At 40.3% G+C, this 18,610-nt stretch overlaps 1 protein-coding gene across 1 annotated transcript in view; it reads right to left on the reverse strand.

Annotated features, from left to right (window-relative positions):
* Positions 1-257: 257 nt before the first annotated feature.
* dchs2 (dachsous cadherin-related 2) overlaps positions 258-18,610 on the reverse strand; it is a 28,982-nt gene continuing 10,629 nt past the window's right edge. The window contains exons 8-20 of the mRNA XM_053326198.1: positions 18,382-18,551; positions 16,126-16,969; positions 15,790-16,029; positions 11,839-11,973; positions 9,431-9,640; positions 8,041-8,901; positions 7,827-7,940; positions 6,876-7,087; positions 6,632-6,783; positions 5,704-5,834; positions 5,270-5,556; positions 4,574-4,715; positions 258-2,866 (exon numbers count right to left, since the gene is read on the reverse strand). Of these exons, the coding sequence (XP_053182173.1) occupies positions 258-2,866; positions 4,574-4,715; positions 5,270-5,556; positions 5,704-5,834; positions 6,632-6,783; positions 6,876-7,087; positions 7,827-7,940; positions 8,041-8,901; positions 9,431-9,640; positions 11,839-11,973; positions 15,790-16,029; positions 16,126-16,969; positions 18,382-18,551 (6,107 nt within the window). The remainder of the gene's footprint in view (positions 2,867-4,573; positions 4,716-5,269; positions 5,557-5,703; positions 5,835-6,631; positions 6,784-6,875; positions 7,088-7,826; positions 7,941-8,040; positions 8,902-9,430; positions 9,641-11,838; positions 11,974-15,789; positions 16,030-16,125; positions 16,970-18,381; positions 18,552-18,610) is intronic.

Raw genomic sequence — 18,610 nt, forward strand, 5'->3', positions numbered from 1 at the left:
CCATGGGTCCAAAACCTAAAAATAAGGACAGCTGAAATAAAACTGGGGCTTTATTGTTCCATTTCCTGAAAGAGTTTGATACATTGCATTTCATAAATATTGAAGTATGTTGATAATAAACCAAAATAAAAATTGAACTGTGAAGCATTCCTTGAAGTCCCTTAAAATACTGACATGATCATGAGAATCAAATACCTTCAGATTGAGAAAGAAAGAGCAAGCTGAATGTCACAGATCACTTCAGTCAATGTTCATGTCTACACCTGGATTTCTGACTCCAATAGGCTTGCAGTGAGGGGTCCTGAGTCAAGTCTGATACCCCCCACCCCTGTCTCTGAGACAACTGGTGAAGCAGTGGGAGTCCTCATGGTCAGTGAGGACAGTGATGGGGAGAAAGTGGGAGTCATGGCTGAAGGGGTTAGTCCTGTGTTCCTGGCTAAAGGGGAATAGGCATATTTGCGGTGAGAGGGCCTCCTGCTCAGGCTTGGCATGCGAGCCGGCTTTCGTGGAGGCACAGTCCTAATGCCAGGCTGAGCCACTCCTGTTATAAGAGGTGGCGGATGCATGAGGCAGTTCATCTCTGCTGCTAAGTCCTCATGGCCGCCTTGGAGCTCCTCGTCAGGGAGCATCCCGATATCGGTGAAGACGGAGGCCAGGGCCTGGAAACGTGGCTCCCAGTCCAACAGGTATTCCCAGCTGTAGCTGCCCTGCAGCTGCTCATCTATACACAACAGTGATGACAGAGAATCAGCAGATGCCTGGGCTTCAGATAGGGGAGCGTACCCTCTTGTCCCCATATTCTCCTCCAGATCTCTCACCCTTAGTACTGGAAGTAGACCCTCACCTCCTCCCTCTTCTTTGAAGTGGTGGAGGCTTTCTGTGCTGGCAATCCCTGAGATTAAACATTTATTAACCGTTAAAAGGTGCTCCGGCCCTACATCAATAGAGTGGTAGGATATACTGTCCCCAGGTAAAGCAGAGTCCGAGATCTCTAAGGTCTGGTTCTCTTGCACAGGTTCATCTCTTTTACGACAGGGATACTCATTGATCCACTTGATCTCCTGGTCCTCAGCTGTTTCACCCTCTGCTGATCCACGACCACTTGAGTCTGACTGAGTATAAGGTTTTGATATGTCTTTCTTGGTCATTACGATGATGGGCCCTGCAATCTCTTGCAAAGAGATTTCACTCTGTGACTGGCCACAAGATCTGCCAAATGAGCCTGTGCTATGGTTCAAACTGGAGGCAATGGCAGCAGCCTTTTTGATGGCGGCTTCTTTGATTTTGTACCTGAGAACCAAAGTCACGAAAAAGATGATGACAAGGAGAAACATGATTAGTGAGACACTCAGACTAAGCATGTGCGCATCGAGAGGCATTCCAGTGAGTGCCTCTACTGAGCTGGAGATGTTGATAGAAACCAGAGAGGTGGTGGTCCTGGAGCCCAATCTCGGACTACCTGCAGACACAACCAGCTCCACCATATTATCACTGGTATGACTGCCACGTCTGCGAAATACAGGGCCTGACACATGGATAGAACCAATAGTTTTGTTTAACGAGAAAAATGGTGACGGGTTCACGAGGTTGTACTCCACCAGCCCGTCCACTCCTCCATCGTGGTCCATTGCCATTACAAAGCCAACTGTCTCTCCCAGCTTGGCGTTCTCCGGCAGGAGGAAGCGGTACTGCTTTTGGGTGAAGACAGGACTGAACTCATCCACTCCCTTGATGGCCACTTGCACTCTCACTGTAGCTGCTTTATCGCCTTTGTCCCTGACTTCCACTACAAAGCAGTACTCACTCTCACGTTCATAATCAAAGGTCTGTCTGGTGTGAATATCACCTGTGTGGGCGTCAATGGCAAATGCCTCCTTTCTTTCAGGGTTGCCACTGCCATAGTCCATGAAGCAGGAGGACAGAATCGAGTAGGTAAGCTGCCCGTAGTGGCCTAAGTCATTGTCAACAGCGTGGACTGAACAGACGTGACTAAACGCTGGTAGGTTTTCCAGCACAGAACAATTTACAGTAGGGAACATGAAATAAGGAGTGTTGTCATTCTCATCCAACACTGTGATAAAGACGACTGTAAAAGCCACTTTACGGTCTTCAGATGATTCAACGCCATCAGCTGCTTGGATGGTGAGGGTGTATTTTGAGTCTTCTTCATAGTCAAGGGGGTGGTTGACCACCAAAAGGCCAGACTGAGGGTCCAGCTTGAGGTGACCTTTGCTGTTCCCAGAGATAATGTCATAATGCAGCAGGCCATTGATTCCCAGGTCAGGATCCTGAGCGCTCACCTGGATCAGCCTGGTACCTACTTGGCTGTTTTCACTGACCTGTGCATGGTACTCTGTGCTGGAAAAGATTGGTGCATTGTCATTGCAGTCCGTCACAGTCACCATAACAACAGCAGAGTTGTTCAGTGGAGGCGTTCCTCGATCAGACACAGTCACTGTTAGTACGTAGCTCTCAGTTGTCTCACGGTCTAAAGGGTTACACAGAACAAGTTTGCCTACATTTTTCATCTGATTGTCAACCTGAATCTTTTTTACTTCCAGACAAAATCTCTTCTCCTTATTTCCCCTGATGATGGTGTAGTCCAAATGGGTATTTTCGGGGCTCCAGTCTTGGTCATCTGCAGAGAGCGTCAGCAAGGTGGTATCTGTAGGTGTGTCTTCTGGGACGGTAAGAGTGTAGAGGTCCTGGTGGAACCGAGGTGCATGGTCGTTGGTGTCCAGAATCAGTATATCTACGGAGGTGAAACTGGAGCATACTGGATCACCTCCGTCTCTGGCCTCAACGAGAAGATGGATTGGATTGCCGTTGACGATGGCCTTTATGGGCTTGTTGGTGAAAACAGACCCTGAAAAACAAAAAATGTGTTCAAGGGTATATTAATTTCATTAAAGCTGCTATAATTAATATCTGATCTAAAAGAAGAGTGATTTTTTCATTCTTGACTTGTTTAAGTGGTTAGAAACGCAACTCTAAATGACTGCTTGTGTTGATCTGTGTCTGCCATTAAACTGGCAACTACTTTGCCATAACAATTCAATAAGCTGATAATATAAACGATTTAAGCATGTTCTCTAGACCCCAAATGTCCAAGAAAAAGGAGAAATCAATTAGTAATACAGCTTAAAGATGCTTTTCAAATACATTCTCTTAAAGCATTGCTTTCTGTTAAAACCATTCATATATTTGGGTTTTTATGTTTGCAGTGTAAAAGGTACAATACATTTAACACCGAACAGACATCCAGCATTCATTCAAACAAACAAACAAACAAACAAACAAACTGTAATGTCAGTTTCTTACAGGCAAACTGCTTACAAGGTAGAGTAACTATAAGAATGGGACATCTGGTCCCAACAAAACTATAAAGCTCTTTTCAATTGATTGAACAGATGGTTTAACAAACACTAAGTGTTCTTGCATTTGTTTCTCTTTAGAATAAGATCTGTAACGTCTGTCTGCTTGTATGACTATGCATTGCAAGTTAAAGCATAATTGCCCTTGTCATTAGATGCAGCAATGCAACAGGATTTCCTGTATGACTATTATTTAATGAATTTCATGTGCAGACAATAAGACCAAAATTTCTTCTTGGATGACAATGAAGTGTTTGCCCATCCAATTTATTATTCCACTTCATTGCCACTTAAACGTCACTCTAGGATGGCTTTATTAATTTTGAGGCTCTCCTCTAAAGCAGCACCATTCATTGTTTGTAAAATATATAAGCATGGAAAAACTGAGAAGCACTTTACCACAAAAAGCACCATATTAAATTTTTCTGGATTTGTTTAAGAGAGCTTTAGTCAACATTGATGCACATTTCACTTTCCATTAGTGCTCCTCACCGCAAAACAGGGCAAATACATTTCTCTGATATTAAACTTTGGGGCTTAAACATGATAGAAGCCCATAAATCATTCTTGAGTGGAAAAGACTAGCCAGCACTGAGGAGTGCTGGTTTGGTTTCAGCTATGTAGGATTTATCTTCTTTCTTGGGTTTAAGGATTTCTAAAAGGGAGATAATAGGATAGGCATGGCTCCTCTAAAGCACTTTATCTCAATGACTTCTAATTGCCTTTGCTGCTGCTAAATCTCAAATCGTTCTTTCTCATTTTCCCCATGCATGAAACTTAACTGTATATCCAAGACTATAAAAGTATAAAACAGTGGAGAAATATACTGCTACTGGCACAGTTTAAACTCTCAACAACTTCTGATGGCTCAACTTCGCTGAGGTTCTCATAACCAGGTTAAGACTTTCTCTGTGCCCTTTCTTGTGGAGTGTGCCCCTTTAACTATGCCAGAAAAAACTGATTTTAATAGAGAGAATGAGAGGGATGAATATGAAAATCAGACAACCAGACAGTCATGAAACTTGTAAAGCATGAAGTAATGTCTTTAACAGAAGAACTGCAGTACATTTCATTGGTTTTTTTCTTTGGTGACTTCTTAACCTCTCTCTTTTTCTCTATATGCATATATACACACAGTAACAGTACATGAGACATTTATATCAGAGTTGTGTCTTCTCCATGTGTTGAGCTGCTCTTACCATTGTCTGGCTGGATATAAAAGCCTTGTAAAGGAGATGAGAGCAGTCTGTAGGTGACCTTGCCATTCAATCCAGAATCTCTGTCGGTGGCGGACACAGACAGAACAAATGTGTCTGCAGAGACCAACTCTGACAACTCCACCTTAAAGAAAATGCAACTAATGAGTCATATTTCCAGCAATAGCATTATGTATCCTGCACAGCTACTCAGATAACACGTTATTATTGGTTTATACAATGTTTAAATAATGCTTTATCAATCAGTAATTTTAGGAACAACATTTGGGTGGCCAGGTTGTGAACAATTCTCATAGTGCATAACTTGTCTTGCGCTTTAGTTTATTATGATGGACTGTTCCACTCTTAAAAGCTGAGAGATTAGGACCAAAATAAAAATTGATTAGCATTTAGAGCTTCTGAATTGATGGACTCCTGAAGTGTAACTACACACCTGATGGGTCATTATAAAGTGAGAACCATGTGACTATTAATAAAGACTCTGTAATACATCAAGTCTGCACTCACCAATAAAACATTAGCAAAGGGTTATGGATTGCACAACTGCCCAAAATGTATCTTTATTAAAAGCATAATTACAACTAATAAATCCCTAAACAAGCATTTTTTGTCTAGTTATACTACAGCGGTCTGTTTGTGTGACCTTTGTCTTTATTGATGCTTACAAATAATCTATACCTGGTAGAAGACTTTGCTGAAGACTGGAGCGTTGTCGTTGACATCAAGTACTTGAACTTCGACCTCTCCGGTGGTCTGGTGGAGGGAGTCAGATGCCCAGACTGTCAGAGTGTACTCTGTCTGCTCCTCGTAGTCCAGGGCTCGAGTCAGGGTAATCACACCAGTGTATCGATCAATAGCAAAGGGGCTGTTGGTGCTACTGTTGTCTGAAAAGCTGTAGGTAATGGTTGAGCTGAGGTCCACATCATTTGCGGTCACCTGGGTAACCATGTAACCTGCTGGCAGATCTGCAGTAGAACCGAAAATGTGAGGATAAGTGGACATATATCATAACTTTAACACCCAACATAAGTTCTGTTCTACAGTTTGTCATTTTTAATTATATTGTATCTCTGAAAGCAGTATGAGAGCAGGGCAGTGTGAGTAGGTCTTACTCTCTGCTATAAGCACGGGCTCCATTGGGGGGATAGCAGGACTGTTGTCATTGACGTCCACCACTTGCACCCTGATGGTAGTGGTGCTGCTGAGCGGAGGGTTCCCCCTGTCTGTTGCCTGCAGTACCAGCCTGCAATATCAGAGAAGTAAACAAATGATGACATTTAACTGTATAGTGTAGTGATGCATATTGCTATGTTGGACATGTATTGAGTATTGGGTTATTTTAGGTATAGGACTGTTGAGGCATTTTTCAGTTATGCTGTTACAGGTGAATCAGGAGGATATTCAATTTTAGTTTAATTTGTACCTATTTTGCCTTGCCAATAAATCTGTCAAACATCTGTCTGCATAGTCATAACGAAATTATGATCAGGGGCCCGTCTCACCAAATTTGCAAGGTGCAAGCTGCGAGTTGCACCATGAGCTCATTTCCTCTCGCTTACTTATAGTAGAGATGTTTCGCTACTTAAATAGTAACCCATACATGTATCTGGACTTTGCAAATGACTCATTAGTGAACTATGACTGCTGCCACTGTTTACAATCTGCATGTGGGCAGTGTAAAAAAAAAAGGCCCCATAATTCTACTTTGGCTGTCTCACCGTGACCACACTCAGTAGCAGAGTTTACTTCCCAATTAAACTGCTTCAAATTAATAAATAAGTCTTATTCCCCTCTCCTAATGAAGATTAAACAGTGATTATTGTGATGGCATTCAACAACTGCATCTTTCCTGAGTCTTTGAAGTACATTCATGACAAAGACTAGATGTGTCTTTAGAAGGATGTGTGGCTACAGAGAACTAGAACAGAAAAATGACTTTTGTTCTCTATTTCCTAAGGACAAGCATATAAATGTTTCTCGAATATCATGCATAATAAAAATGGTTACAGGAATACTATTTAATGTGTTATGTCAGCTTACTTGTATGAAGGGGTGATTTCCCGGTCCAGTAAAACATTAGTGGCAAGAATCCCACGAACAGAGTCCAAGATGAATGCGTTGTTATGGTTACCAGACACAATTGCAAACTCAATCTGCCCGTTTATGCCACTGTCAGCATCAGATGCAAACACCTGGAGAAAATATGAGAGGTAGTAAGTCATAAAAAGGCTTTACTGTATCATCTCACCAGTTATCACAATAAAATATATGCCATTGTGTATACCTGCATAATGTAGGTGTTGTGAACCTGCCCCTCCCAGACAGCTGTTCTGTAGCTGCTGTGTTCAAACACCGGTGCGTTGTCATTGATGTCCAGCAGGTTGATGGAGACCCTGCAGTGAGCCGTCTGCAGTCCGTTGTCAGCCAGCACCACCAACTCGATCTGAGGGCTCACCTCGAAGTCCAGAGAGTTATCTTTCTGAATGCGGATCTCGCCTGTATGAGAGGGAAAAAACTGGGTTATGCCAAATAAAACTGCAGAAAACAGCGGGAGTGGAATAGCCCATTTTATTTCAAGGCCAAGGTGGAAAGTTTTTTTTAAATATAATATGTTCAAAATTAAAGTTTCTACTCTGGCCTTTTTAGATCAAAAAGAAAGATTTAGAAAATTAAGAGGGCGTAATGGAAAGAAAAACACAACTGAACATAGCTTCATGTTTTTGTAGAAACCAAAAGTAATCAGTGCTACTCTGACACAATTGTGTTATTTGATTGTTGTGTAACTGTGTCTATGCTATTGCAGACATGAAACTGAAGATTTGGGCTACGACGTGATACAATCAGGCTGGAAACAATCTTTAGGAAATACTTGTATATAAACAACAAGATTGGACAAGATAAGTAGAAACGGATTTTTGAAGAAAGATACAAAAAAATAGTGAGGTTGGATTGGCAGCTTTCACTGGTCAGAAACAAAACAAATGGAAACTGGATATTAAAGATATTTTCTGGATACTTTAGTGGAAAATAAAACGGATGATTGAATGACAATTTGTGCCCTTACATAATTCAAATGAAGACAAAAGCATGCATGACGGTCCTGCAAATGCATAATGAAAGAATGCCATCTGTGAGTGATAACCAATGAACTTCATCAACTTTGGATGGACAGAAAAAAGAGCAACGAAAACCACGTTTCTGTTAGCAAAATCATGTTTTTGGGGGTTTTTTTTACCTGTATGACGATTAATGGAGAAAATGTGATTCTCGTTGCCACTAAAAATGGTATATGTGATCCTTTGTCTGCTGTTGGTTTGGTCACTGGCCTCAACTTTTGTAATCCAAGTGCCTTTACAAAAACAGAATGAAAATGTTAATGAGGTATTGAATGTTATCAGAAGAAACAAACAGACAGAAAAAAAACAGTAAAAAGAAGTGGGCAAACCTACCAGCTCTGCTGTTCTCCTTGATGGTGACGTTGTACACTTTGTTTGTGAACTGCAGTCCCTCGTGTTCGCCCTTCAGGTGGATGAACACCAGGCAGGTGGAGGTTAAAGCAGGTTGTCCTCTGTCTGAAACTACAACCTGCAGCTTCTTCCCAGAGAAACCTGCTCTCACTCGTCTCCTCAGTGAAATCTCACCTGTCTCACCATTGATGTCAAACAGATTGTCCTCATCAGACAACATATACTGCACTGTGCCATTCTCACCCTGGTCGTCGTCTGTTGCTGTCACTATGGTGACTATCTGGTTTGGAAGAGTCCTCATAGAAACCCAAGCGTTGATGGGATTTTGGACACAAATTGGACCGTTGTCATTCACATCTTCTACCTGTATGGTCACTGAAGCCACAGAGCTCAGTGGTCCTTGAGTGCAGCCGTCAGTGGCCACAGCTCTGAGGGTGTACTGGGCCCTGCTCTCCCTGTCCAGAGACCTGGTGGTGCGGATCACACCTGTGGAAGGGTCGACTGAGAAGGCCCCCTGGCTGCTGTCCTCTGTCAACGAGTAGGTTACTTCTCCATTGGACCCCTCGTCAGGATCCAGAGCAGTAAGATGCAGGACCTCAGCTCCTGCAGGTAGGCCCTCAATGATGGAGGTGTGGTAGCTCTTACGGGTGAAGGATGGGATGTTATCGTTCTGGTCCAGCAGCACCAGCTGGAGCTGGGTGGAGGAGCTGAGTGGAGAGGGGCCGTAGTCACGGGCCTGTATGGCCAGTGTATAATTCTGACTTTCTTCACGGTCAAGGACCTGCGTGGTGCTGACAGCACCTGTGTGACTGTTGATGGTGAAGCGACCTCTGTAGTCCTCACCTAAAGACATTCAGAGACGTAGTCACAACCCAAAAGTGGACAGAAATTAAAGGATAGTTTTGGTTTATTATAATTTGGGGGCTTGTTTTTGTATATTTGGCAATTATTTCTATTGGTATGTTCACACTGTAATTGCAGAGATCTAAAAAATTCAACAACATAGCTATGAAAAAGTTTGACATGAGCAGTCAGAGAGGTTGTAAACGAGCCAGTTATTTTGCCAGATAATTTTTTATTTTAAGGTAAGGTAAAAGAGTGAGAGCACCTGAAATGTCACTTATAAGTGAACAGCTATTGCATGTACGATAGCTCCAAATTAAACCAGAAAGTCAGTCTACTGTATAAACTGTGATGGATGCTTACAACAAACAGTTTAGATAATAATTTTACCATTAGTCTTTGTTTTTCCTTCCAAATAATTTTAGGTAACCTAGGGATGATTGCATGATTGCTTGGTTTCTTGTCCTATTAGACAACAAAAATATAATCCAAATAGTTCGGCATACAGAGTAATATCTGTGTTCCTTACCTAGTATGGAGTAGTGTATTGTTCCATTTTCTCCATGGTCTGGGTCGGAGGCCTGAACAGTGTGGATGATCCCGGGGGGCAGATTTTCCGGCAGGCTGATCTGGAAGGATGACTGCATGAACTCTGGAGCGTTGTCATTGTCATCCAGCACAGAGCAAAGTACTGTGGCAGTGCCCGAAAGAGGCCGAGTGCTGCTGTCACGAGCCTGGACTGAGGACAAGAATTAAAAAAGCAATTCAAACTCAATTCAAGTCATTTAAACTTAATTTTAACTGTCATGTAAAATCAGAAATCTAATTGTTCACATTTTGAAAATGTGATTTTTATTAGCAACTGATCTTTTGCTGCTTGAAAAAACATCACGGATCTCATTTTAAAAAATGGTTTCTGTTATTTAAAAATTTTCCCTTTTAGCAGGCCACAGTAGAGACACAGGAAACAGTAGGTGAGAAAGAGAAAGTGATATGACAGGCAATAAATATCACTGGCCTAAAATGAACCGGGAGCATTGTGACACCATGACATTCCTTATTTCATTGTTTTAATTTACTTTCTGGACTTAAATTTAAAGTTATATTTAAAAACCAAATGGACTCGAAAAAAATATGGCTATTAGTAAATCATTTTAGGAGACTATAGAGTGTTGTTATAATAGCTCCTTCAATGATAATATAATGTAGGCTATATATTGAAAACACAAGTATTACGTGTAATATGAAATACACAGTTTTGCTCGGTACTCTCAATCTAAAACACAGCAGTGAGAAAATCTTATTGGCGCCATCTGTGCCGAAGACTGAAACCAGATTACATTTTTAATAGCAGTACAGAGTCTTAAAAAGAGGAGAAAAAAATCCTGTCAACATAAAGTGCACTGCGACAGATTTTAATACTTGCTGAAAAGAACTTGGTATTTTATTTCTTTCCAAAATTCATCCGCAGCCAGAGAAAATTGTCCCCACATATTTCGGTATTTCCCAATAAGCCCTGTGTGATTCTGGCACCACTTCAAGACATTCAGACTTTCCTGTTATTATATTTCGTTATTAGATCTAATTGTTCGTCATACTGCTCACTGTACAAATATTATGATAAAACATCTGAAAGCAGTTTATCACTAAACACTGCTGAATAGTTTAAATGTAATTACTGTGTTTCCCCACGAGAGAGTGAAAGCAAACACTTCAAAAAGGTTGCGGGTGCAGAAGCAGTCAGTAGAGGTTAGATATATACGTACTGTACCGCCGCTCTTTAAAAGTCTACTGTTTATAAATCAATCTGCTGAATAATGTCGAGGCAGACCTTGAAATTCTTTACGACTTTGGCTGTGAAGCATGACAAGAAAGAAAGTAGCGAATGAGAACCAGAGTGGCGCAGGGAATGAGAAAAATGTCTTTACGCGCTTTATTTTTTGTTTTAATATCGATATTAGATGTTTTTATAACCCTTTAGGAGGAAGATTTAAGCCAAGTATTGACTCAAATGCTACAAAAGGAACATTGTAGCAAATAACAGAATCACAGTCTTTCAAATAGTCGGCTGTGGATGTGCTTATATCCTCAGGGTCATATCCAGCAATATCAAGAGATATCTTTAAAATACCTTTTTATCCAGGATTTCCCCACGGATATTAGTTAACGGAGTGCTGCCAGCCCACACTACAGCACCATCTGATCACAGCCATCAATGATACAAGTCTACAGTACGGACTTTAAACTAAATCGACTTGATGCAGCTTTAAACAACCCTAACCCTAACCCTGTCCAACTGGTCGTCATCCTGGTGTCTGACTTGCAATGTAGCCATGAATTATTTTCCCGAAAATCAACACAGATTTGGGACTGATTGAGTTATTTGTCATTACTTTCCCAAACTTTGCAGGTTTTCTTTTTTCTTTTTGTTGTAAACACTGCAACATGCCACTCTGATTAATTATGGCGCAGTGAATATATAATGAGATAAATCAATCACTGTCACCTGCTGAGCTGAATCAAAGCCACATTTTGTTATCAATATAGTTACTAACACAATTTAAACAGCCGCCTCACTCTTTAAATATGTAGTCTTTGCTGTGTGATTAAAACTTAATAAACCAAATGTAAAATTGAAGGTGCAGGTTAATTCTACTAGAAAATGCTACAGGAAACCCTTTTATCTCAATAATATCATCAATATATTTCTTAATTTATCTCAAATGGGGTTTTAGAAGCAGTGACGTGTGCACAAAGTTGTAGGAATTTTCTTAAATGACAAAAAACAAGCAGCCTTTGAAGCATAGTGAAATTGAAATATGAAAATCAGCCAAACCTTTTCCCACCACCATTTATGCTTACATTTCTGTCATTTCTGGTGTAGCAGATTTTAACTGTGTGTGTATTTTGGCAGGTTTGCTTGCTCAAATGTCCTACCTCTGAGAGTGAAATGTTGCTGTTGCTCTCTGTCCAGGTAGGAGGTGGTGGTGATCAGACCGGTGTAAGGGTTGATGCTGAAGAGCTCGTAGCCGGGACCAGGCAGCAGACTGTACCACACCACAGCGTTCTCCTCTGAGGGACAAAAACAAACAAAGAGGTAAATGCATCTTCATTTTAAAAAAAGTGTGAGAACAACTACTCAAACTAGGCAATAAAGAAAATCAGGTCCTGTTATTAGTATTATGGTGATTAAATTGTTTTCTGCTGTTCCCAGAGTGTGAGCTCAGACACTAGAAAGCCACAACATCCAAGAAGATCAAATGTCAGATTGTACTGTACAGCCAGAAGTGCTGAGTCGAAGGCAAGTGGACACACTATTGTACAAATCCACAAATTAAAAAAAACATCTGAAAAGGATTTACATGAGAGGAATGTGCTATCATAAAAGATATAAAGAACTACAAGCTGCCAAAACAGTCAGAAATCTACTGATTAAAAAGCCAACTCAACATATTTCTTCCAAATAAGCAAATCAAATCAAACATTTACCTGCCTACCTCCGGTCTGCCTTCTCTGTGAATTATATTTCATGTATGGTTCTGTGTAATAATATTAAATGTGACTGTAGCATCTAATCTTCTGCTTATTCCAAATATCTTCTTTCCTTGGTGATTGTGGAATATTCAGCCTGGGAATGATTAAGATTTTTTCAACACAAGAAAAGCCAACATTTATGAAATCATCAAATTTCCCAGTGTAATACAAGCTCCGATCTTCCTATAATAGTTCATGTTTTCCATCAGTACCGATAAAATTGTTTTGTTTTTGTTTTTTTCTTTAAATCAAACAGAGATTCGGTTTAGCACCTCATCAGGTGAGTTTATATTTATGGCTGCTTCAGTTTCAGGAAAGGCCTGATCTGATCACCAAATTGAAAACAGAACCATCACGAAACATCATGTGTCACCTCCAAACCCTGACGGGGGGAGGGGAGGGGGACCTGACCTTTATCTGAGTGCTGTGCTGCTCTAGTCTGTCTCTGTTTCTCTAAAGTTCAAACATCAACCAAAAGGAAAACAAGATAGCACTTAACTTAGACACAAACTATGATAGTGAAGCTCATTGGTGCCCAATAGCTGCTATAGGGTGGGATTTTAAAAAAAAATATCTCGTCAGTTTCCGAGAATCTCGGCAGAAACTGTCAAAAGTACAAACAGGTCACTATAAAAACTGCTCATAGCTTGTCTCTCAGTCTGTTTCTGCTCAGAGATGTTGCTTATGTTACTTTTAAACTCTGCGATCACCACAAACAATAGTTTATTCACCTCAAAAAATCTCAGAGACATATTTCTCAGAATTTGGACAAATAAAAACCAAAACTCGGCGCATGGCTGGATACAACTGGAGCTAAGTGAGAAAATCTGTTTGCTTTGTAATTTGAGTAAACTTAAATGTTCGTGCTCTTGTAGGTTGGAGTAATAACTTTACTGCAAGCTTTTTTTTAACTGGACTGACTCTCGATTCATTAGGAAAGGTGTTTTTAGCTGTCTAAAAAGTGTGATGAGTGACCATTTATGTACGCCAAGATGTGCTTTCTGAAAGATAGGCTATAGTTTTTTACTTTACTTTTCATTTTTGCAGTAATTAAATATATATTTCTGTGTTTTAGGTGCATCACTTGATGATTAGCTCTTTATTTCTTTATTTTTCAATTGAAAAATACTTCTTACATTGGTTTTATATCTAACGGCTAGGCAGGATTCTGAGCTACACTAATGTCTTCTCCTAATACAGCTGAAACGTTTAGTCGATTAATTGATCAAAATAAAATAAAATGGAAATTATTCCGATCATCATTTAATCTTCTCAGATTTTCTTCAAACAAAAACATAAAATGTTTTCTGGTTACTGCTTCTAAAATGTAAGGATTTGCTGTTTTCCTATTTTAAGTCATTGAAAGTTGAAAATCTTTGGGATCGTTGGTCATACAAAACAGGCGATTTGAAGAAGTCAGATTGAGGAATTATAACAGGCAGGTTTTCATCATTTCCTGATATTTTAAAGACAAAGCAATAAATTGATTAGTCTTGGAATATATATGTGTATAATATCTGCCATGAACTCTAACTTGTGCCTCTTTTCTTATTTTTCATTGCAAAAAACAAGAGACACAAATAACAAACATGATGAATAATTGAATATTGTGAGAGAACCCCCCCCCCCCAAAAAAAAAAAAACATTAGCACACCTTAATGTAAATGAATGTATACAGATGTGGTGATCAAATATTACCATAAAAAATTATTTCATGAATAATAACTGTGTTTTTCTTGTGACCCCAAAGATGGAACAGTTATACCCTCCAAACACATAAACAATTACTGAACAAAGGAAGTGCAGAGTGATACAAAGTTTAGCTGTCACTCTCAAAAGTGGATACAGACACCAACACAGGCGCAAAACAATGGTCATCTTTGGGGAGCGCTGGGGGAAAAAAAAGCAACGCAAATGATAATCAAATAAGACTGGTGGGAGAGCGGGCTGAGCTGCCAGACGGGGCGATTTGGGGAGACAGATGAAAACACGGGGTCTATTGGCACAGATGGCTTGGATTATGGAAATCATCATGAGAGAGGACCTTTCAAATCTCCCAGAGGAGCTGTGTGCTTGCTGTTCTTGGACAATTCTCACCCCCAAGAATGTTAGTTCACATCAAAACCCCTCCTGTACAGATCCTCCTGCCACATGCCCTCCACCTTGGGGTGCCAGCAGTATTTAAAAGGACTCGTACTGTCAACACGAGCAGATGAAATGGGATTTAGGAGGGCCCCGCGCACAACGTGTTAAAATAAACAGGGCTGATGTGTAGATTTGCGAATATGATTAGGGGTCTGATGAATGAGATTTGGTGGGATGTACAGTGTACGTAGCATATGAAAAAGACACAAATGGAGCAACACATGAGGGAAAGGGGCAGAGGTTGGTTTCAATTAAACGACTAATGGAGTGAAACTAAACAGACGATAACCTTGATTCACTGCTGAAGTTAAACCAAAACATGGCAGGGCGATCTGCTGCTCAACTGGATTTTGTCATGTGGTGCTGCGCTTTAGAAATAATAAAAGGAGATTGTTATGTTACCTTTTAAACAGAGAAAAAGCTGTATGGGAATTTCCTATTTTCACAATTTAACGCATCAAGTAATAACAGGTTGAAGTATCACTGAAAAAGAAAAACAACTCCTACATGAATGTTATAATAGCTTTAGTTTTAGTCTATTTTATATGTCACTATTTGGTTTAATGCATATTGAGTTTAAGGCTATTTGGCTCCAAGTTTGTATGCTAGTGCTGCCATCTAGGCACCATGGCAGCAAACTGCTATTTTTACCACTGGATGATTATTTTAGGTTAAACTGAATCCTACAAGATCAGTACTGCTCATCAAAATACTTTTAGAGACAAACATACTTCAGTTTCTTTCTTAATGGTCTCTGTTTGCATTTTTTCATTTTTTATAATTGCCAAAAATCCCAAAGTCTCGGAAAGCTTTATAATCTGTACGATATATGACATACTCTATGCACGGATGCTTGATTTAGATGAGGAAATCCTCCAGAAAAAGGGACAAGCCTGAGCAGACAGAGGTAGTTACTAGACGTACAGAGCAGATGCTTTTGTGTTTCTATCTGGACAAAAGCATCCAGATGTGATCAAATCTTTCTTCAGTGACAAATAGCTTTAATGCTGCTGGACCATCCTGGTTCTTTGTGTCCGGCTGAACATATATTGTTATATTTGGGCAATCAATGGATTAGAAATAAATCCATTTGAAGGCAATTTTCTCTCACAAATATGGTTTGTAATATTTGATTATACATAAGCTTGTCGAAGAGTCTTAAACTTTATTTGTGGATTTATTTTGTATTTGTAAAATGGTAATTATTACCTGAATCCTCATCAGTGGCAGAAACCCTGATGACTGGTTCTCCTGGGTCTCTGTTCTCTGCCACGCTGGCGTTGTAGATGTCTTGATCGAAGACGGGCAGCTGGTCATTCACATCCCCCACCTCTACTGTCAGGGTCTGGGTGGAGGAGAGCGAGGGCAGGCCATGATCCACAGCACGGATGGTCAGACGGTGGAAACGCTGCTTCTCATAGTCCAAAGGGGTGGAGAGAAACAAGAGGCCTGAAGCAGACGGACCAAGATGGAGGTTGAAAATGACGGTTAGTGGTTTTCATTTTTTGTTTGACTGGAAAATTTTGAGAATGAACCAAATCCTACCTGTTTTCTCCTCCAGTGTGAAGAATCCTTTTTTGTTTCCAGCCATGATGACGTAGGATACAACCCCATTTTCACCTTGATCTCCATCTATGGCCACAAAATGATGCAGCAGGCTCCCCACCTCTGCGTCCTCCATCACCTGAACTGTGTCCGCTGATATAAACACTGGCCGGTTATCGTTCACATCCAGCAGGAAGACCTGAGCCGTCACTGACGTCTGTTTACGCTCTTCCTTCCTCTTCGCCTGGTCGGTGGCTGTTACAGTGAAGGCGAAGCTGGGGGTCGTCTCACGGTCTAAAGGTGCCGCTACAGTCAAACTCCCCGTGTGAGGGTTTATTTGAAAGGGGAAGCGTGAAGATGATGCACTGTGTCCAGGGTCAAAGGTTAGGGAGTAGCGGAGGGCACTGTTCGGAAAGGTCCCATCAGCATCCCTGGCATTAAAAGCAAACGCCAGTGATCCAGCCGGAACATCTTCCCGCAGGCCGAACATCACCAGTTTATCAGGGAACCAGGGCGTGTGGTCGTTTACATCCTCCACCGTCACACTGACCAGCACTGACACGTTCACTCCTGGAGCGAGTCCAACATCCTCAGCACGTACCACGAGCAAATACTGCACGGCGGACTCATAGTCCAGCGGCTGGTTTATATAAATGTCACCAGAGGAGCTGTCGATACCGAAGTGAACACTTCCGTCGCCCTCTGTGATAGAATAGTGGAATTTCCCTTTATCTGAAATGCCTGCAGAGCCGATAACAGTCGCCGGCTCCGCGTCCTCTCTCACCGAAAAACGTCTAACTCTTTGGTGGTCAGAGTGGACAATCTGAGCCTCCACTCCATGAACCTGCAGGTGAAAAACATTTTTAGTTTGTTTATTTGCAAAAAGAAGAGAAAATGTAAGAAGTAGTAGAATTACAAATGGTTAAAACAGAAAGAATCATATATTTCCAACAGATGTGCTGGAAGAAGCCAAAAGAGAGAGATTTATTGTATAGTCCCCTTTGAAAGGTTGTAAAATTTAACAGTGGTGGAGATTTGAAGAAAAATAAAAACGTGAAACTTTCTGGATCAACACACTGAACACCTATCACTTCATGGTCTAAATGAATACTTATAAATATACAGTATAAATGTCTCCCTCTGCTGCCAAACTTGGGCTATTTATGGATTTGTACTAAATATCTTGTCTCTCTGCACATTTATTAAATGTGTATCATATATATATCTCCTGCAGAGGCTACAGTCAGTTTCATAGCGGTTACACTGTGGTTTTATCTACACATTAGATCATTTGGGTACTTTGGTATCATATGATCTCCTCATCACTGGTGGAGCTGTAATGTTTTACACATATACACTGTTAATGAATGACAGCTCGTAATATTGACTCTCTTTTTTCCTTTTTATGAGTTATCACACCCTCATCTCTACAAACTCAGTAATAAAGTAACTGTTAGCAATATAAATTCATGATAAAAGGACACTAGCAGTTAGCAATACGGTTTTTTATTAACTGACTTGTAAATAACTAACTAAATAATAAAACATTTACAAAAGTATCCCAGATTTTAGGATTTCTATATTTAGAGGTATTAGTACTTATTTGTAGGTATTTCAATTTAGAGGTAAAGAAAATGCCCACCAAAGCTGATGGCTGTTTCTGCTGTAGTTGTTAATGTTGATTATTATGCTAAAATAATCATTAAAGACTGAAGACAGAATGCTTTGCAATAAAAACATGTAAACTGATCAACATAAAAAACTTACATTAAACATTAAGAATCTCAGACTATCTTAAAAAGGGGGGACATTTGTGTGGTTTTAAGAATGATCTTTTGTAAATTTTAACTTTACTGCATATTTTCAATGGAGTTTTTTCTGGCCAAGCTAATGCAGTGACATACAATAAAAGAGTAAATCATGTACTCATTACATCTACAGTGACAGTCCCACACCTTAGTCACTTCTGGCTGCTAATGGGCTTAATTGTTTAGATGTCTACTCAGAAAAAAACAATATTCAGTCTTCTATTCAGTTTTCTCACTAATGTTCACCAGTGGATACTAAATACTCATTACTTCCATCAAGTTTCCATCAACATCAAGTTAAGTTAAGTCAAATATATGGCTCCTGCAACATCATTCAAAGACTAATTGTAGATGGATTTAGAATCAGATACATATAAAGTACATTAATGCAGCAGGAAGTTCACTTAAAAAACATAAATCACAGTATTCAGCTGAAGAAAGTCTGTACCTGTACATGAATGACTGCAGTGTCCTCCAGAGGTGCAGCTCCGCTGTCCCTGGCAGTTACTTCCAGAGTGTAATACGGTTTAGCGCTCTGGTTGAAAAGCTCTGTTGTCCTGACGTCTCCAGTTTTACTGTCAATCTCAAAATGCCTAAAAGCCTCATCTTCTAGATTAACTGAAAGAAATACAAGATGGTGACATTGAGCAACTCGTGAATAAAAGACACACATACTG

The sequence above is a fragment of the Scomber japonicus genome, chromosome 2 (assembly GCF_027409825.1).
Source record: "Scomber japonicus isolate fScoJap1 chromosome 2, fScoJap1.pri, whole genome shotgun sequence".
Taxonomy (NCBI): domain Eukaryota; kingdom Metazoa; phylum Chordata; class Actinopteri; order Scombriformes; family Scombridae; genus Scomber; species Scomber japonicus.